This window comes from Lepisosteus oculatus, chromosome 3 (genome assembly GCF_040954835.1).
Source record: "Lepisosteus oculatus isolate fLepOcu1 chromosome 3, fLepOcu1.hap2, whole genome shotgun sequence".
Taxonomy (NCBI): Eukaryota; Metazoa; Chordata; class Actinopteri; order Semionotiformes; family Lepisosteidae; genus Lepisosteus; species Lepisosteus oculatus.
In genome coordinates this window covers 74,355,140-74,374,665 of record NC_090698.1, presented here as the reverse complement: position 1 = coordinate 74,374,665, position 19,526 = coordinate 74,355,140, and the positions used below count along the sequence as shown (strand labels likewise).

General features: G+C 44.8%; 1 protein-coding gene across 1 annotated transcript in view; it reads left to right on the top strand.

Moving 5' to 3' along the window:
• Positions 1 to 1,442: 1,442 nt before the first annotated feature.
• Positions 1,443 to 19,526, top strand: part of pcsk1 (proprotein convertase subtilisin/kexin type 1) — a 34,225-nt gene continuing 16,141 nt past the window's right edge. Inside the window, exons 1-6 of the mRNA XM_069187536.1 lie at positions 1,443 to 1,775; positions 5,355 to 5,459; positions 7,861 to 7,983; positions 14,824 to 14,970; positions 16,524 to 16,600; positions 18,274 to 18,362. Of these exons, the coding sequence (XP_069043637.1) occupies positions 1,593 to 1,775; positions 5,355 to 5,459; positions 7,861 to 7,983; positions 14,824 to 14,970; positions 16,524 to 16,600; positions 18,274 to 18,362 (724 nt within the window). The 5' untranslated portion in view covers positions 1,443 to 1,592. The remainder of the gene's footprint in view (positions 1,776 to 5,354; positions 5,460 to 7,860; positions 7,984 to 14,823; positions 14,971 to 16,523; positions 16,601 to 18,273; positions 18,363 to 19,526) is intronic.

The following is a 19,526-nucleotide window of genomic DNA, read 5'->3' as shown; positions in this document are numbered from 1 at the left end:
AACTAGTTATGTGAACAGGTCTGAATGAATTGGCGAATACTCACAGGCGTCTGTCTGAGTGAACATAATTCTGTTTTCACATTCTCGGGTGACCAATGACGTGGTTCCTGAGAGATCGAAGCGTGAGAATATTACACTGCTGAGCGATGTCATTAAGCACCATGTACTGAGCCGTGAAAAACACGTATCTCTAATGCTGTAGTAAACGCAAGTCTGTCAAATGCTTTAATACAAGCTTGCGTTATATCCTACTTTTATCTCGCTCTAAAAGCACAATAAATGTTCATGAACTCCCGGGGGCGTAATCCCTGATGTTTTCTCTGTTACGTAATAACAAGACAGAGGCTCGGGGATGAAGAGTTTCCCCTTTCCTTGTCACGAGGAGAGAAATCTGATGTTTAATCGTGCGTTTCGAGTATTAATAAAATTCCCTACCAAAGAGTACGACTCTCCCGGGTTATTTCTCGTAGAGCTTTCTAGATATGAGAGAAAGCGCGGCGATGGGCGGATTTCTGCTGTGTTATAGAGCAGGTCGGTCAAAGAGAAGCTATCTGCAGCACAGTGGAGGGACGGGGCAGGCGACGCGCCCGGGAGCTGTCCGGCTCCGCGGTGCTGAAACACCTCGCCGGTGTCCCGCGCGTCTCCGCTCACGGCTTCACAACCGCTCCGGCATCGCGGTGATACTAAGCCAGCCATGGGCGATTTCTGCGATTTAAACACGTATGAAAGATCGCCACATGAATGGTGACTGTTGCGCTGTAATGATTTTTGAGGGGCTGGAGTAGATTTTAAGTAATCTTTCAGACTTTATTTTTTATTAAACTATAATGGCAATAAGATGAATGCGTGTCTTGTCAAACACACCCTTTGATACTTAATGCATCTGCCAGCAGGGCTGAAAGTATAGATATGTGAATGCAATAAGGGGATACTTTACCTGACCTAGCCCATCCAGCAGATAGATTCCATGATTCCGTTCTGACATTTATGGCGTTGTCTTTCCTATAGAGACCAGCGGTGTTGTTTGTTTTTCAGTTTAGAGAACATTTTCCTTCAATGTTCTCTAAAATGAAAAGCAACACTGCCAGGACAGACCCAGACACATGCAAAAACACACATTAATGTAAATACTATTGAGCGCACACGTACAGTATATGGCAATTGGATACAGGGAAGAAATAAATCTTGCTTATTTGTGTAGATAACAGATTCTATGTTCGATTAAGGACAGAATACACAGAATTTACCCGAAAGATTAGGCAGGTATGGTCTGTCTTCTCTTTTTTAATCAAAACGGAGGAGGTTATTTTTAGATCTATCCCGCCTTCTTCCCTTGAGATTAGAGAATGGATTTTACTCCAGGTAGACTCGAATCTGACGTCAGAGCCTTTCGTAATCTGACGTGTGAGCACTGTTTCCCTCCCAGTTCACACTGTAGCAAGCACGTTTATTCAGTAAAGCAACACCGCTGCTTTTGGTTCGCGTCTTAGGAACTCTTTTTGAGATCTTATATTTGTAGTTATATATACATACAAATATTGTATTATTTTTCTGCAGGAGCTTTTGTAAATATCTAAATCTATATTTGTACAATGGATGCGCGATGCTGCTGGTCTCTGCGATCCGCTGTTCTCGCTGCCTGTGTGATCCTGTGCTCTGTGGACATTTCTGCCGGTGAGAGACAGTATGTCAATGAATGGGCAGTGGAGATTCCCGGCGGTCTGGAAGCAGCCAGGGCGATTGCCGAAGAATTAGACTACGAATTAGTCCGACAGGTAATCCCGCTACTTCATTCCCATCGTACAGTATGTGCCAATTGAAACGGAATCGCTAGGACTCTGTTGCACACCTAGCCCTCGGACTGTGTGTTTCGAGCTGTTTGGTCCGCAATCGCAGATAAAAAGCGTACTGACGAGAGGTCTTTGATCCTTATCATTGATTATGCTCTGGCTCCTGTGTGTAAACATGTATCGAAAAGAGATCTTGGGGGGGGTATTAGGCTTTTGAATGATACTTTAATATCTTTATGCGATTTCAACTGCTTGAAGAGCGAGCGGCGTCAGTCCTGTTGCTGAGGATCGCTACTCCTCGCTCCGGCAGCCGATCGCTTCTCTCTTAATAATTCATCGCCTCTCTGACAGGAAAGGCACTCAGGCGTAGATTGCGGAATGTGTCTATGATTCCTTGAAGTTTGGGAATCTGACATGCTTTCGGAGCAATCCAGAGGTTATAGACGTGCTTTCTCTGTAATCTTAAATACAAGGAGCCCAGTGGGCATTCTTCGACACGTAGGGTTTTACGTTTAAAATAATAAAAAAAAATGTTATACTCGTAGCGTTTGATGTTACATCTCGATAAAGCTGTGGTCTGTGTCCACTAGTTGTGCATTTTGTCTTGTAAGAATTTCCGTAATTCGTGGGAAGAGAAATAAACTGCAGCACACGACTGTTTCAACACCTACTGTATCTTATTCTCCTATCTTTTGCGTGGGCTGAATAATAAGACGGAACGAAGCTCATCTACTGTAGCTGGTGTCTGAACTGGTTAATGGATAACAACGTTTTTATTGCTTTTCCTGGAGGCACAGGATCTCGTTCATTTTTATCCAGTTTAACAGTGTTAGTCTGTCAGGCTGTGAGTCGACCGAATAAAATTACCCGATCTTGCGGGTGAAAACTTTGCATTGGTGCGATCAAGCGCCTCGCTTGAGCCCCTCACACTCCGGCGAAGAAACCAATCTCCCCAGACGTGTTCAACCTGAAGAAGAGCTCCATCACCGTAGCCTCCAGAATTTCTTTTATTAAAAGACAGACCATAAGACTTTGCTACTGGATTACTGCATCTGCATTAGAGCCTCGTTCGCTTTTAGGCGTTACGTTAGAACTCACACGTTATTACATAAGAGTAAGAGTGGAAGAGTCTTTCTAAAGCTCTGCAACCCCGCTCCTCCACAGACTGTACGTACAGAATATCGGTAGGGTTTCTATTGCATTTTTAGGTAAAAAGCAACCTATTATATAATAGAAGCACACTAGGGCATCAGTCGGCGAAAGTGATCATTTCATTTCTTCCTGCGCGTTGTATTTTCTGTTCTTTAACCCAGGGGTAGCTGTGGAAATCGCTGTCTTTAAACGATCCAATGATGAAATGTTGTGTAAGGTGCCAGTTTCAGGGCAGACAGCTCTTACGAAACTGAGGTTTACCGGTGAGAGTTGTTCATGTTCATGCGGTATCCACAGTGTCCGGAACAAACCGCGCTCCGTTTGTCGACATCCAACTCTGCCACCCTTTCTTCAGTTGGGGCTTTTAATTGAGAAGAGTTGCACAGTCTTTCAAAAAGTCAACCAAACCAACCGCTACCCACGGGCTTTTATCGTGGTCCCTTACTTTTTAAATTCTTGAGATATATATTCATTCACTTCACCATTTCAATTCCATACAGACTAAAGTTTCTGCCAGGTTTATTTGAAGGGCACTAGAATGACCCTGCTGTATTGTGTTTTGCCCTGTGATTACTGTCTCCCGTTATGCTTCTGGTAGCATGTCTATAGAACTTCTCACTAGCACTTTCTAAATGAATAACTGTTTGTTTTATTTCTATTGCTACACGCTTGGGGTCTGGAATTTACAAATTGTGGAGAATATGACATGAATATGACCAGCTGGTTGTGATATCTGTTTGTTATTCAAGTGCATAATAAAGATGAATAATTTCCCTCCTTAAGTAAGTGATACCATGGGTCTCTATTTTCCCAGGCTTGATAATAGAGAAAATAACCAGGACCCAACCTAGACAAGACAATATTTATTAACAATAAGTTACACACATCACTCAGTACACACCAGTTACACTACTAAGAAAGGTCACACTGATATTTCCAATTTTGTGAATTTCAGTGCTTCTGTAGGCCTAGAGAATCCAAGAAGTCAGTCGCTATAATTTAAATATACAATACACTGCAACAAGCCACAGAGAGAGACCTTCATCCTAATAAACAAAATGGATCCTAAACAGGACTAAATCTCCCTCGTTAAACAGATGCTCACTGAAGAATGGGTAACGCTTCCCTGTTCTAAACATACTGTAGGCATCACTAGAAGAGAGATGTTTTAGCCTGCAGATTCCACAATAAAGGAAATCAGAATTTCCACATAAATAAGACAGCAAGCCTTCATGTAGTTACAAGGCTCAGTATCTGGTTCTCCTTTTGTGTTCAAACCACCTGGACAGAATCCAGATGCCAGTTTCAAGTCTGATTGGAAAAGGAGATCCCTCACAGCATCCAGCACAGTAACTGATTATATTTTCCCTCCCCATCTCTCTCCCTATTCTCTTTTATTTCTGCTCTGGTCCATTCCTATGGACAAATGTCAGCCTTGATTATTTATTCTTTTTGATTTGCAGTGAAGTTAATTAACCTCAGTGAATAATTAGAATCATTAATATCATCTTTCGTGTTTCATTGTTTCGTTGCCCATTGACAGCTTCTCAAACACAGGGAAACAATATTTATTTTATGAATTTTACGTAAAGTTTTGTCACCAGCCTGTGTACTTTTAGCTGGTACTGTATAACCTGGTATAAGCTCTCCTGATGGGCTGGATAAACTGACAATTTGTAGTTTTTTTTATGAGTGAAGATCATGAAGGAACATGACCTCAAGTACTCAGTAATCTCAAGGGCACTAAAAATCCCACCCAGTGGCTCTCTTCCGAATCACCAGTGAAATACAAAGCAGAGGACATACAGTAAGTGGTAACTCTGGGGGAGTGAGTTTACGACAGCAGAAAGGAGACATGTTTCTGCAAGAAGGTGGGTGGGAGTGTGGAACAAGCTCACCAGCTCTGTAGTAGCCCGACTTTTGCCAAGAAAGGCTGGACGAGATCGGTGGATCACAAAACTACTACCAAACCGGCTACATGGGTAGAACAGCCTCCTCTCATTTGGAACAGTTCATGGGTTTTAATGTTCTAAGCAAGACCAGGCCTGGTCAGCAGTAGGTCAGTAGTGGGGCAAAGACCTCCAAGAGAAAACATAGTCGCTACTGTGAATGGTGGCGGACCAGTAAGTGGAATGCTGCATGTTGGAGCAGCTAAGAGTATTTGTATTAATACTGACTTTCTGAATTTCTATTCTGAGTCTGTCTCCATTCCCACCCCTCCCCCTGATCTGTGCAATGGCTGCTGTGAAATCCATAAAGAAACATATTATGTACGTCTCATATATCTGAATGAGTGCAGAGCTTTTGTGGAATAGTTACATATTAATGAGTACATATTAATACATATTAATGAGTGACTTCTCTTACTTTAATAATACCAGAATGAAAATGTAAAAATCTCTTTTATTCCAGATTGGAGCACTTGAGAATCATTATTTGTTTAAGCATAAAAGTCATCCAAAAAGGTCAAGAAGAAGTGCAGATCACATCTCCAAGAGGCTGTCAGAAGACGAAAGGGTAAGCTGTTTCAGTCTCTGCGTAGAAGTCACCTGAATCGTTTTTTATTTATTCATCCGAGATGTTATACATTTTGCAAAAAGTCTTGTTTTAATGAACCACACTGCACACAGCATGGTCTGAGTGTCCATTATTGAAGGTCTGGAAAATGTTTTGTCTTTCATCAATGTTTCATCATTCTATTCATGGGCCTTAGCAACTAGTCATCTAAAATTGATCAGCACTTCTATTTCTGAATGAGCAAAAAGTGTCAATTATAACTACAGCATAAATACGCACTGTATGATTTCTGATAATCCATCTTCCTCAAATGCTCCACTTTGTCTTTGCATGAAAATCAAGACAAGGGCATTATTGTGCGGCGCCAAGTAACGTGATTGTTTTCTTTCTAACGCTGGGGCTGGTCGCTCTGATTTAGTGCTACTCTCCATTACACACCTGGTCATACACTCTGAACAATGCAGGTGCGTATCTACACAGATTAGTCCAGGCGGGATGAGCTCTCCAGGCAGAGAAAGCATTGGACCAAGATGTGGTGTTTGATCTGTGATGTGGGGCTGCCAGGTTGCTTGCTGAATGAGGTGGGCTGGAGTCCTTGATTAGTTGTCACCAGTTGCCTGGAGGGGAGGAGGACATTCTCACTAGTCCCATCTGAAAGCCGCATCCTGAATTCCTCTGCCCATCCCTGGCCCACACAGTTCAATACCACACAAATACAGTGTGCACCTCATCTCCCCATTGTGTGCATCCCCTCTGAGTAAACTAATGAGGAATAATTGCATTTGCAGTTTCTGACTATGGGACTGACATTATTTTGCCTGCTGCTCAGGTTCTCACAGACTGAACAGGCCACTGGTTTCAAAATGCTTCATCCTGTCAGCTGTGAAATGTGCGTTTTGCAGGTACACGTTATATCACACGAGTGAGTGATCTCTACAGAAATTTGCTCTCGGGTCTTTTCCTCTGTTACTGTGCACTATCCTGGAAGTTCTTCTGGAGGCTGAGGGCAGCTCCCTCCTCAGATTTCAAAGGAAAAGTGTGAGTTAGTTTCCTTACGCTCCCTGCAAAGATGGTTGTGTTTTGTTACCGATAGAATTAAACCAAACCAAAGAAGGTATCTGCTAATGACTGTGTCCCTTTCCTTCCTTTTAAATCAGGATGAAAGTACTGTGGAGGCAGCACACATTCGCACTAATGAAGCCAGGCTGCTTTCCATAAGAATAAAAACCAGACCTGCAATTACAACACATTTTCATAGATCCAGGCTCTTCCGGCTTTCATCTCTCTTCCTGAATTTATGGAATAAGATTAATAAGCCTGATTCATGTTATCACAAAGCATTTTTGAGAACTAACAATAGCAAACATCTTCTGGTTATTAAAAATACATGCTGTACGCTGAAATGCCTTTTTTCACACTAACACCTGCCAGCCGGACAGTACGTCCGACAGTACACTGGAGCTGTGCTGCTGGTCCTGGTCCTTCCACACAAACGCTCCTGTGAATGAAGGGCTGAACATTGTTCTTCATGAGTGAATGAAATGAAATGGAAGAACATGAATGCATGAGTGAAATGGAAAGGAATCACTGCTGGAAGAGAAGTAACCGATTCTAGCGTATGTTTCAGCGTCTGAGAGCTTTAAGAGCCTGTGTTGCTGTGAGGCAGGGGACTGACAGACATCTGTGTTGGCAGCACTGATATTAGGCAGCCCTGCAGTCAGGATCTGCTGCATCTCAGCAATCATGCATTTCCAGAATGATTTCAGTAACCGAGCAGGAGTCACAAAGGAAACTGTTCCAGTCAGCAGAAAATATTCTCCTTGGGACTTTGTTGTGGGTGAGACAAAGCACGTTTTCAGACCACAGTGATTTTCAATCATTTTACAGAGGTCAGTGCAGATGTAGAGGGGTATCTGAAACAACACTAGATCTGTTGAATAGTATTTATTTTCGTTTCAACTTTTTCTCCTCAAAAAGAATAGAATACATTGTTGTTGACTATTATTGTAATTGCTATTGTTATTACTTGACCTGCTATTACTACAGCCAATCTTCTAATGGCTACTGTAACTGTCAGTCTGCGCTGACTAATAATATTACAATTACATTGCCCTGTCGCACAACACCTGGCACATAAAGGAGCAGACACAAACGCTGATTGAAAATGGGCTCAGGTTGCATGAATAACAGTAGCTCTGTTTTAGAAGGATGGGGTTCCCCTTCTTTAATGGCAGGGCTCCACAAAGAATTCCTCCCAGCAATAGCACTGGAGATGATACACTGGTAACGCGAGGTGCTGACCACCTGGCTGTTTCTAAAATGTCCCTCTCAGCACCCCGCTGTGCTGGCGTGGTGCCCTGTGTCTGCCCCCCTGACGCAGCCCGTGTTCTCTGTGCGCCAGGTGTCCTGGGCGGAGCAGCAGTACGGGAAGCAGAGGAGGAAGCGTGTGGCTCTGGGGGCGTGTGCGGACTGCTCGGTGGAGAAGCTGTTCGATGACCCCATGTGGAATCAGCAGTGGTACCTGGTGAGTGATTCACAGCACAGAGTCTTCTCCTGTGACTCTCTGCATGCATTACAGTCATTCTGGAAGAGTTTTTATAATCTGAGTACAGCCCCCGGTCGACCTCTTGTGTTAACTCCTGCGTGTTTATTCAGAACGCACAAGAAGATTGCTGCGCCGCGTACAGCAGTCTTTCTGACAACGATCATCCCCGCCGTCCTGTTGCTCTGAAGCATCACAAGCTGGCTCTGCAAACACTCCGCACAAGAGGTGACTGTGCCTCCAGCCCAGCATGTGCAGGGCACGCAGATCAAACCCCACTGCGGGAAACTGGATCTATCAGAGATCTAAAGGGACAGGTAGCAGGGGGCTGTGGGAGCTGCTTACGTGTTCACGTCTGGGACACATAGACTCTGTAAGGTCAGCGGCTTTCATTCTGCCCTGAGAGCCAGTGTCCCTGTACCCAGCCTGGGCGGAGGCTGCTAGTGTTGTGAGACCTCTCTCCTCCAGGGTGCGAGTGGTTCTGGGGGATAATGTGCACTGAGGAGACGCTGCTGTCCAGCTGGTTTTACTTTGCCAAGTCTTTTCTCATGCCATTGATTGAGCAGTTGTGATTACCCTGTGAAAAGAAAACATTCTAGAAACACCTGCTCTAAAATACACCGGCACATCAACAGGACAAGAAATGACTTATTTCACATTAGCTGCTATTTATTATAACCCCAGTAGTACTCTAAAATGATATGAAATAGTTTCTGTGGCCTTGGAAAGAATGCATTGTTTCCCAACAGGTGGATTTTTGGCAGGGAGAGAGGGGTAGAGCACCGTTCAGTATATCACACACCTGAAGACATGCCTGCGTCATTAAACCTGTTGACAGGGCAAAACAAGGTCAAACCAGATTTTATTTCTACAGAAAGTTTGTAATTATCATTGTAAGTGCTCTCTCTGTAGTTCTGAAACATCAGTGGGTTTAAATGGCCTCTCTGGAACAGAGCTCAGACTGTGGAGGCGGCTGCTAAGCATGTCGCTCCGTTTCGGCCGTCAGAAGGTGAGTCTCACTCCACCTTTCCCGGAGAGTGGACCTCTCATGGAGTGAAGTCTCCCAGGCTTTCACATACCCTGTTCCCACGGTCACTTCTTTCCCAGGAGCTCACCCGATTGGAAAATATGCAAATGGGAAAATACTGTGCTGCTGTTCTGTGACCCTTGCCCTCTCGTGCGGCGAGCACAAGCTCTATGAGCCACAGAGGGCACCAGGACACTGAAGCCCTCTGGAACAGGGTCTAAATCCAGGAGGAATTTGTCTGAAATGGAGGTTTTTCCTCTTGCTGTTGCTGTTGGTTTTGGTATCTTCCGCATGTTGTTCAAGCCAAAAGAAATGAACCTACAGAAAGTCCCAGGAAGCAGAAAGCACACTCGCATGGCATGCAGTCCCTAGAAACACTGACAGCACATCACCAGGATAACAAGCCTGTCTCTTTCCTATCATTAAGGCATGTAGCAGGGCCATTAAGAAGCCTTTAACAACATGATCTTTGTCCTAATAAAATGAAAGCAGGTCAGTTTCCTAGGAAGTCTGTGATAAGCACACAGTCTGCACTCTGATACCCCCTGCTCCTGCTTATTTTAGTCATTGTTTTCTGTGATGAATAGCATTGATTTATTTTCCTCCTTAGTGCTTTGCGCTTGTCGCAGCTCCAACCTCGGCTCCAGCAGGTTTCAGACGTGTTTCAGACACAGCTTCTCTGTTCCTCAAGCATCTTGATGTTATTCTGACACCTGTCTCCTTCAGCACCCTGCTGCTCCTCCACAGTCCGCCTGGCAGTCGTGCTTGTGGACAGTGCCTGCAGGCAGATGGATCTGATTAAAAGTCTTTAATACCACAGCTCCACGCACTGATGTGTAGGGTAGCTGAGCTCCACTTCCCCAGTCCCTGCCCTCTTAAAGCTCTGTTTCAGACTGAAGCACTCACTGTTTCAATACACGCCAGGATTCTCACTCCAGATTTATGGCAGAAAAACAAACAGAACTGTCATTTGAGACTTTCAAGTCATTTTTATTGCTCTTCCACATTATGAGCTAGCAGCTCTATCACCCTGCAGCTCCCAGCTGGCAGCCCACTGAAGCCCAGCAGCTGTGAGCCTGGCCAGTACCTGGATGGGAGACCATGCTGTAAAAAAGGTGCTGTTCTTTATATGAGACGTAAAAAAGAGGTCCTAACCGTCCAGTAAAAATCATTAAAAATCACAGGGTGCTTCTTGAAAAGAGTAGGGGTGTTACCGCAGTGTCTTGGTCGAATTTCCCCCTGGCCTTTTACAGTCATGGCCTCCTAATAATCCCCATCTCTGAACTGGCTTCATTATTCTCCTCCCCACTGAGAGCTGGTGTGTGGGGAGCATACTGGTGCACTCTGGCTGCTGGCTGCACACTGGTGGGGGTGGAGGGGATCCCCATTACCTGTAAAGCTCTTTGAGTGGAGTGTCCAGAAAAGCACTGTATTATTATTATTGTATGTTTCTGTTTCTCGTCTGTAGGGTTTTCAACACTGATTCAGTGTGAGAATACAAGTCAGAAAAGTATTGATAGATACAGATTTTTTCACAAACACATCTTTCGTGATCCACAATACATTACTGCTGTGCTAGACACCTCCTACCATCTACCTTCAATCCCCTGGAAATGCTTGTCTTGCTGTGTTCCCTCCATGAAAGGTTAGTTAAAATAACATCTCTTGTTCAGATGCTCGATTCAGGCCAACATCAGATTTAATTAGTGCTCTTAGGCTTCAGTTGTAATTAGGGGTGGTAATTAAAATGTCTTTTAAGTGCAGTCATGTTCTTTCCCTAACGTCAGCGGTTGCAGCAGAGGAAATGACCAGAACTGATTCTGTCACACGTGCCTGCCAGCTCTCATTCGAGTGCAGTGCCTGTGTCACAGGCTGCCTCTTGACAGTGTGACTCATGGCTGCCTCACGACACGAGACCCTGGCTGTTTTCAGGACGGCAGCAGATAGCTTGTGGTATGCACGCAGCACAGACATTCAACAGGGGAGAGTCAAATTTCAGAGACTAGAACAGCCTGTTGATAATGTAATGTAATCGGATATTGATACATTCACACTGCTTGCTTTTAAAAAACATTTGTGATTCACCGATGAGGGTGACAGACAGTGGGCCTCCTGGAACATCATGACAAGTAAGCCACTCTGAAGCAGGGTGAGGCTGAGGCAGGTATTACAAGGCTCTTGGGGATTTGTGCCAGTGCTGATAGCCCTTTCTGCACTCATTTAATGAGTCAGTGAGTCCTACAGTGGTCTGGCAGTCATTGCAGAAAGGTTCTGTTCAGGTGTTTGCTAATATATGTGCTATTGAACAGAACAAACCCAGGCATGACAGACACAGGCTTTTGACAAATCATTTCCTTTTACAAAGAAAAAGCGAACCCCCAGTTGAAATATATTAGATTCATTTACTTTATTTTTTAATTGGATTTGCTTGTATCCGAAGGGTATAGCCTGCCCACTCAGGCAACTTACCAGAGATGAACAGACTTTTGAAAGAGACCTGCAGCTGCTCGGACTGTATTAACGGTCCTAAAGTGTGGATTTCGGCCTTCAGGTGCTGAGACTCAGGGCCTGGTGTGCTACCATCAGTGCATAAAATCACACCACATTTGGTGCAGTGACTGCTGAAATATCTAGTCTTTCCCTGACACTTCTATCTAAACAATATTTTACAGCTAAGTGTTTAAGAGAAGCATTATATCTGACACCTGTCTCCTTCAACACCCTGCGGCTCCACCTGGGATTTTAAACCCACAATCTTCCCATTTCAGGTCCAACACCCTGACCATTAGTATATTTCTACACTGCAAACGACATGGTTGCTTAGTAAAACTTTAATTTGACTCGATCTTGTTACTGTGTGTGCAGTAGCATTCGTGAAAGTTCTTCTTGAAGAAATGCTCTGTATGATACTCATTTTCACACTGCTTGGACAAATCCAGCCTATTCCACATCGTCTCTGAGCGCCATAGTGGAGCACACACCTGTTTCAGACACAAACGCTGAACGTGATGTGGAAATGGGCTGCCTGATTGCCAGGGAGTCTGTGCTGTAGTGAAGCGGGCAGCACACAGTGTGACAGTCCGCATCATCTGCCCACTCTTCCAGCTCTGGGCTAATATTCCCAGCTAGCAGCGGCAGTTATTCACCTTTTGAGCTGCAACCATCACCCAGATGATCTCAGGAGTGGTAATATTTTCCACTGCTCTCCCCGACAGGAGCACTCTTAACTTGCTACGACAGCTGCACTCTTGTCAAATGCACAAAAATTCATCAATCTTGGACAAGGCGTGAGAAATATTAGAAATCTTGAGAACCAGGCACAGATGGAAAAACAAAACACATTTTGGAACCAGACCTTGAAGTTCTCAACCCAAAGGGTAGTGGGAGTGCACAACAAGCCACCCACCCATACTGTCGAAGCTGATACCCCAAAACCTCTAAAAAGAGCAGCTGGATGAGTACATCAGATCAATAGGCTGCTAGCAACTCGCAGACAAAACAGTCTCTTCTTCTTAAGTATATTTATGTATGACACATATCTTTGCTAATTTATTTTGCTGACACTTTTATCCAAAGCAATTAACATCTTCAGCTGGTTGCAGATGTTCATAGAGCAATGAGGGTGATCGGGGTACCTGGCTCAAGGGCATGACAACAGTGTTTCACCTGAGATTTGAACCCATGACCGTCCAGTGTACAAGTCCAGGACCCTGACCACTGCTCACACTGCAGCCCTGCCCAGCGGTTTGAGAGACAGGAGGTTTTCAGCTGCCAGGCAGCTGTAATCTGCTCTGCTGGCTGTCTCACAACATCCTTCTTCACCACAGTCTGCTCTCTGGGGATACTGTCTCATTTTCTTGTGCATTGCAACAGATATATCATCGGCTCTATAGTTTTCAAAACAAAAGGCAGGCTGGAGATTGGATACAGCATGAGCTGCCTGCTTAATCATTGTGCTCTGAGAGTGCAGGCTGAAGTAGCTGGAGCATTCATAATTTAATCAAAAATCTTTTTTTCAAGTGTTGTCATGGAGAAGAGGAACTATGGGGGATGAGGCGTGCTCGTTACACTGTGGCCTATTAAGTCTTTGATTGCTTTGCTGAGCGATATGCTTTGCCGTGAGAGCCAGTGCAGGAATCTTCGTGCGAGGGAGGAAACTTTTCCCGTCTGTGAAAATGTTGCCTCATGGTGGGTTTTAGATGTGAGTGTGTGTGTGAGTGGTGTGGCGGTGGGTCTGTGGGAGTATGGGAATGTCTGTGGGTGGGGTGGTTGAGTGTGTCAGTGTGGGAGTGGGTGTGTGTTTGGGTAGGGTTAGGGTGTGTGTGAGTGTGGGGGTGGGTGTGGGTGTGTTTGAGTGGGAGAGGGTGTGGATGAGTGTGGGAGTGGGTGTGGGTGTGTTTGAGTCTGGGTGTGGGTGTGGGTGTGTTTGAGTGTAAGAGTGCGTGTGTGTTTGAATGGTGTGAAGGTGCATGTGTGTGTTTTTAGTGTGTGTCTGGGTGCAAATGTATTAATGTCAATGTGGGGAACAAGTTTTTGTTCCTAACAAACAGAGGATGTCACAATGTCCTCACAACCATTGAAAGCTGAAAGCTACAAACCTTCCACCCCCATTCCAGCTTCACAAGAAGCCTTAATTTCCCTATGTACTCCTATTTTCTGTGGCTCACCATCTGCAAGGAATTTCCCGATTAAAACAAATGCAGTGCAATAGCTACAGTATGCACTGCAGTGAATGGAGAAACAAGCTAGCTGGCACTCCACTGTAAAAGCTGGCTTCTGCAGGCTGGAGCAATAAATCATCTTTCTCAGACAAAATGTCTTCATGCTGTTCAAGGCTCTGTGTGGAGAGCAGAAGGGCAGCATGGGAGACGTCCTGTCAGACTGATCCCTCCACAGAACAATGAGATTCTGGTGACTCATAGCCTGCGGCAGTTCTCTGCAGATACGTGAAGAAGAGGGCTCTGTGTGTGAGTGTGTGTGCGGCTATGAATCACCCAGATCCTTGGATAAAATAATACCTCTCGCTGATTTCAATTATCTGGGGACTAATTGAATTGCCTCGCACTCCAAAACCTTCAAGGAGGTCAGAGGTCAAAAAGCTTCTGCTGAATAAAAGGGTGCTCAGGATAACTAGGTGGCAATATCCGCGCTGCTTATTATTCCATTACCTCTGCGTGTTGACTGACACGCTGTGGGATAGATGTCTTGTATTAGACTCAGACACACTGAAAGAACAGTCTCTGTTTGGAGCTCATCAGCTTGACAGCACAGAGAAAGATGTTTTGAGGTGACTGTGCTCACAACAGGATGGCGCAGTGGGTAGTGCTGCTGTCTTTCTGCTCCAGGGCCCTAGGGCTCCGTTTGGGCTTAGGGTGCCTGTCTGTGTGGAGCTTGCACGTCTTTGCCATGCTTGCCGTCTTCTGCATTTGCCTCCTGCTTCCTGCTTCTCAGAAGGTTTGACCGGCCCTTTCTGGATCGTACAGCTCAGGACAGTTAGTACCTGGGGTTTTCCCTGTGCTGCTTAGGGACACATGGCAGTTCTTGACTTGAACTCTTGAAAAATGACACATTTTTATACATTTATATTTATATTTGTGGGTGTAGGTTCACCACCTGCCTGATAAGGATAGTCTTCCTACCTGTTGTGTCTCTCACAAGATTCCCAGTGTACTCCCAGTGTCCAGCAGTCTTCTTGACAAAGCAGGCGCTGGACACTTTCTGGACACAGGGCTCTGCCATCTGCAAAGATTCTTCTCTTGGTTCACTTCGCCTTTTTCTTTCCTGTTTCATTCAAGCAAGATACCAGGACCTCCCCCTCCCTCCCCAAGCTGGACCTGCACGTCATTCCCGTGTGGAAGAAGGGGATCACGGGGAAGGGCGTGGTCATCACCGTGCTGGACGACGGGCTGGAGTGGAACCACACCGACATCTACCCCAACTACGTAAGACTGCCTTTGCCCGGGGCTGGGAGCTCACACAGAGGAGCCAACGCCAGGCTCCGGCCATCGCCATGTTCGCGGTTCCTTAGCCCTCGTGCTGCTGCAGTAATCAGCCCAGAATGACTGCTGAGAAAGCACGGATCTGTTCCCCAAGCCTGAGCGCCAGTGTGTCCACACAGCCGCCCCTGCAGCGCGACACTCCCACGCAGCTCAGCATGACAGCAGAGCAGAGTGAAGAAACCGAGCGGCGCGGTCAAGCCAGTGAGAAAATAAAAAAAGCTTCTCTTGACTAATTAGGCTCTTTAATTAATCAGAGTGAACTGAGTCACAGAGCCCTATGCATCACGCTATTCATTAATTTGCCAAGCTTTTAATAAATGGTTGTAAATAATTATGCATAAAATGAGATTTAAAAGATTATTTTTTTAATCTTCTTAATAGAATTTTTCATTGTGTGCAGCCTTAAATGACATGGTCTTTAGCATTATGGAAAGAGCAAGGAAATTATAATTCCGTTCAAACTCCTTGGTCATCATGTCACAGTACATTCTTAGATCTGGACACGCTTTGCATTGCTACTGTGTTAAAATGTTATCACACTTTTCTTATCAAACACGTACCAGGACCAGGAGTTGAAATTTTTAGGGGCAGAGCAGTAGCACTGTGGCTAAGGATCTGCCCCTGTGGCTAGAAGGTTGCCAGTTCAAATCCCACAGCTGGTCCCTGAACCCCAATTGCTAAAGGGGTGCTGTATAAATGGCTGACCCTGAACTTCTCTCCCAGTCTGTGTCTCATGGAGAGCAAGCTGGGATATGTGAAAAGACTAATTGTATGCAATAAATTGTATATGACTAATAAAGTGATCTATCTACTTGGGTGAAAAATGCATTTGTTCCAAATCAGGTCAATCAAAATTGACAGGCATTTTCTTTTGTTTAGGAACCTGAGTGCTACCCTGAGCTCGTGGTCACATCAAGATTCCTGACACAAAAATGGCCAATTGTGCTCAGCTGCACAATTGTTCTTGATTGCTGTCAGCAAATCAGAATGAATTAGGACAGCTGAAAATTGTATTACTGAAATGCTTGGTGCCTTGGTTCTCTGTATGGTGTGCTTGTACACAGACTCTGGTTGTATTTATTTATCTGACTGATACCATTGTCCATGACACGGTTTTGGCAATATTATATAAAAGGGCCTAATTTAATATTTGTCGTTTTATTTAAAAGGGTCTTGTTGAAGTCCGGTGTTTGTAGTAGAAAAGGAATGAATGTGAAGATAGAAAGTTACTGGTCTAAAGAGGCCGATACCGTTCCAGACATGCGCAGTGTACTTTTATGCATTTTCTTTTGCATTATAAATATCAGACTGAAAAGTTTACAAATGCAGCAAAAGGTTTTAAAAAAACTATTTGACCTCTGAGAGGATTAGTCACAGACAAGGGAATGTCGAACTGCATGTATTTAACAAAGTACAAACACAGCACTGAGAAACAAGACAGAGGAGGAAATGCAGAGACAGATCTTCACCACATTTTTCTTCCCTTTTCGATTTAGGATCCAGAAGCCAGTTATGACTTCAATGACAACGATCCAGACCCTTTCCCTCGATATGACTCTACCAATGAAAATAAGTGAGTAAGAACAATCCTTGTACCATGTACTCAAGTCTGACATACAGTACGTACCCTCACTGACACGGGAATGAAAAACATCATATAACAGAATGAGTGGCAGACTGGACAGAGAGTCTTAAGACATCTAGGATTGGTATCCTACAATAAAACAGCACTGTTATTGCATTGCACAGTGCAAAAGCCATATTTGTCCTTAATAATTAAATTCCGTAAAACACTAAATTCACACATATTCACATCTCTAAGTGTCCCTCTTAATAAAATCAGTCAAAAACAAATTTGCAGTCACATTCTGCCTTTTGGAAGTGGAACTATATAGTGGCCTCCAAAGGGTCCTGTTTCCCTGAGGCACAAAAAGAAGGATACACATTAATCATGGTTAATTTTCTTACCCGAAGACTGTAGGAAAGTGGGGCAATGCTAATGTCAAAGTTTTTTAAGAAGGACACATTAATATATCTTCACAAGATATGATGTTTTTGTTCCTGTTTCGTCTAGAGTAGTAAAAAATCTGGAGGGCGCTGTGTATGTGAATGTGGTTTAATTGTGTGTTGCTAAGAAAATCTCAAACATTCTTCCCTGGTGTATGCCTACAAAAGACGTTTGGAAAAAAATGGTTCTCTCATCTCATCCTATTTAGTTTATGGACCTTAAGATGCAGCTGGAAAATAAATTTGATTTCAAGTGTAATGATGTCAGAGTGAAATGGAAATATGGTGAACACAGCGGCTTCAAATTCGCTGGTTTGCTGGTTTTATTTTAATGTGATTTTGCCCCGGATCTGTACCTCGGACAATGCGCCCAATTAGCTGACTCACCAGGCGTCAGCACTCAGTGCTGCTTCCCAGCGCACCTGTGCGCACCTCTCAGTGAGTCAGGCCAAACAAACCGGCCTGCGTCTCCAGGGGGACCGAGCACTCTTCCTGCTCTCAAAGGCCGGAACCGACGATCTCTGCATCACAACAGGAACAGAAAAACAAAGCAGAAGTGACAGCGATTACAGAGTGTGGACAAAAATGGAGAACCCTGATACGTCATCATCACTCTTCGGTGATACTGCCGATCTGCACACCGTAAAAAGCTGAAGTTTTAGAGCCTGGATTCCGTTTTTAAAACCAGAGAGCCTCACAGTCCAACAACTGTCTGAGGAACTGACTCAGACGTACTGCTGGTTGGCCCGGTCTCACACTGAGACAGGTGCAGTACAGAGTAACAGCAGCTCGTGGTTAGTTCTCCTTTCTCTACATCGAATGGCTCCATAGGAACAAAAACAATTTCAAATTAGAATAAAAAAAATAAAGATGGCACTGTATGTCTAGGGCCGATATAACAATAACATGAATCGGACAGAAAACACATTTTCCAGCACTTCAGTTTGAAAGAAATCTGTTTTAAATATGTTTTTCTGTATGAATGTTTCTATCAGTGTAAGTACGCGCTCTATGTGAGCTCAGGTTAATTGGGTTCTGTTTTCAGCTGTGTGGTGACATCGACAGAGGGGCGTTAACGCACAGAACACGCGTGTCCAGGACCCGGTGTTGCTCTGTGTCACGAGTCTCAGGAGCGGAGCGCTCTCTGTGTGGCGTGGGACCCTGTGTGCTGATGCCCACGACCGCGGCAGCAGTGCTGTGTTGTGTTGTGTTGTGTTGAGTTGTGTTGTGTTCCCTCAGGCATGGCACCAGGTGTGCGGGAGAGATCGCCATGCAGGCAGACAACGACAAGTGCGGCGTGGGGGTGGCCTACAGCTCGAAGGTGGGAGGTGGGTGTGACCGAGGTGCGAGACGATACAATGCCACATCATGGAGGATGGGGTCGGCACACGCGCCTGTCTGGCTCTTTCCCAAGTAGATCGCGAGGCTTGCTGGATAATACAAAAAATACCAATGAAAGAAATAGCCTGTCCTCGGACGGGAAAATATTCTGAGGCATTTTGCCCACAGAAATAAATCAATCAGAAGAATTTACTTATTGAAATATTGGGGAAAAAAGTGTCTAAATGGCTGGACTGATCCAACTATCTGACAGGTTGCTCACGTAAACCAACCCAAAATATATACATCTGTATTTGTTTTTCTTTAATTTTGCCTGTGCACCACTATGCCAAACAGTAGGAAAGTTCAGGCCTGGTGTGCGACTGCAGCAGGTGACACATCACCTGGCTCAGCGGAGCAGACTTTGCCTGGGTTTTTGACCTGTGAGTTGCGATTAAACAACATGGCTCATAGTTCAAGCTACTGTAGCTCACTTCTGATTCTCCGGTATCCTCTGCGCCCAGTGTGATTCCCCAGCCGGGGTAGTTACTCCACAGGGCACACAGCGGCGTGCAGCAGGTCAGAGGGGGGTGTTGTGAGTCCTGCGCAGTCAGGAGGCACAGCGAGCTGCAGTAGCAGCTGTCAGCAGTGGCTGGACAGGTTGGGGAGTCAGTGGAGAGGCTTGGTCTGAGCAGCTCAGCCCAGTATCTGAGATTTGAAAATTCAGCCCAGGGGAGGACTGAACATGGGGTCAGTCATAGAGACAGTGCTAATACATAAAGTCCAATCAGAGATACTTTACCTTAAAATCCGCCACATTGTGAGCATTTTAGTATTGTGCAAGAGACTCGCTCTTAATAATGATATTGCAGGTACTGGTTCCCTCCTAGTTCGGCTCAATGGATTCGTAAAGATACATAAAGTTTGCAGTTTCCCCTGACTTCACCTGAAGCTGGTGCTGTATTTGTAAAAGCACAGCTCGGAAGAAGACTAAGAAACCTTTCCTTTACTTTTGTCAGTTTTCTTCTGTGGGGATCAGAAGCTGTAACATGGAAATGCTAGTTTTTGGGTGCGGGCATCCACAGTTATAGCAGGGAAAGCAAATTTCTACTGTCAGGCAACTCAAGATGATGAGATTTGTCCTGCTTTTGTAAAACAGGCAGAGAGGGCAC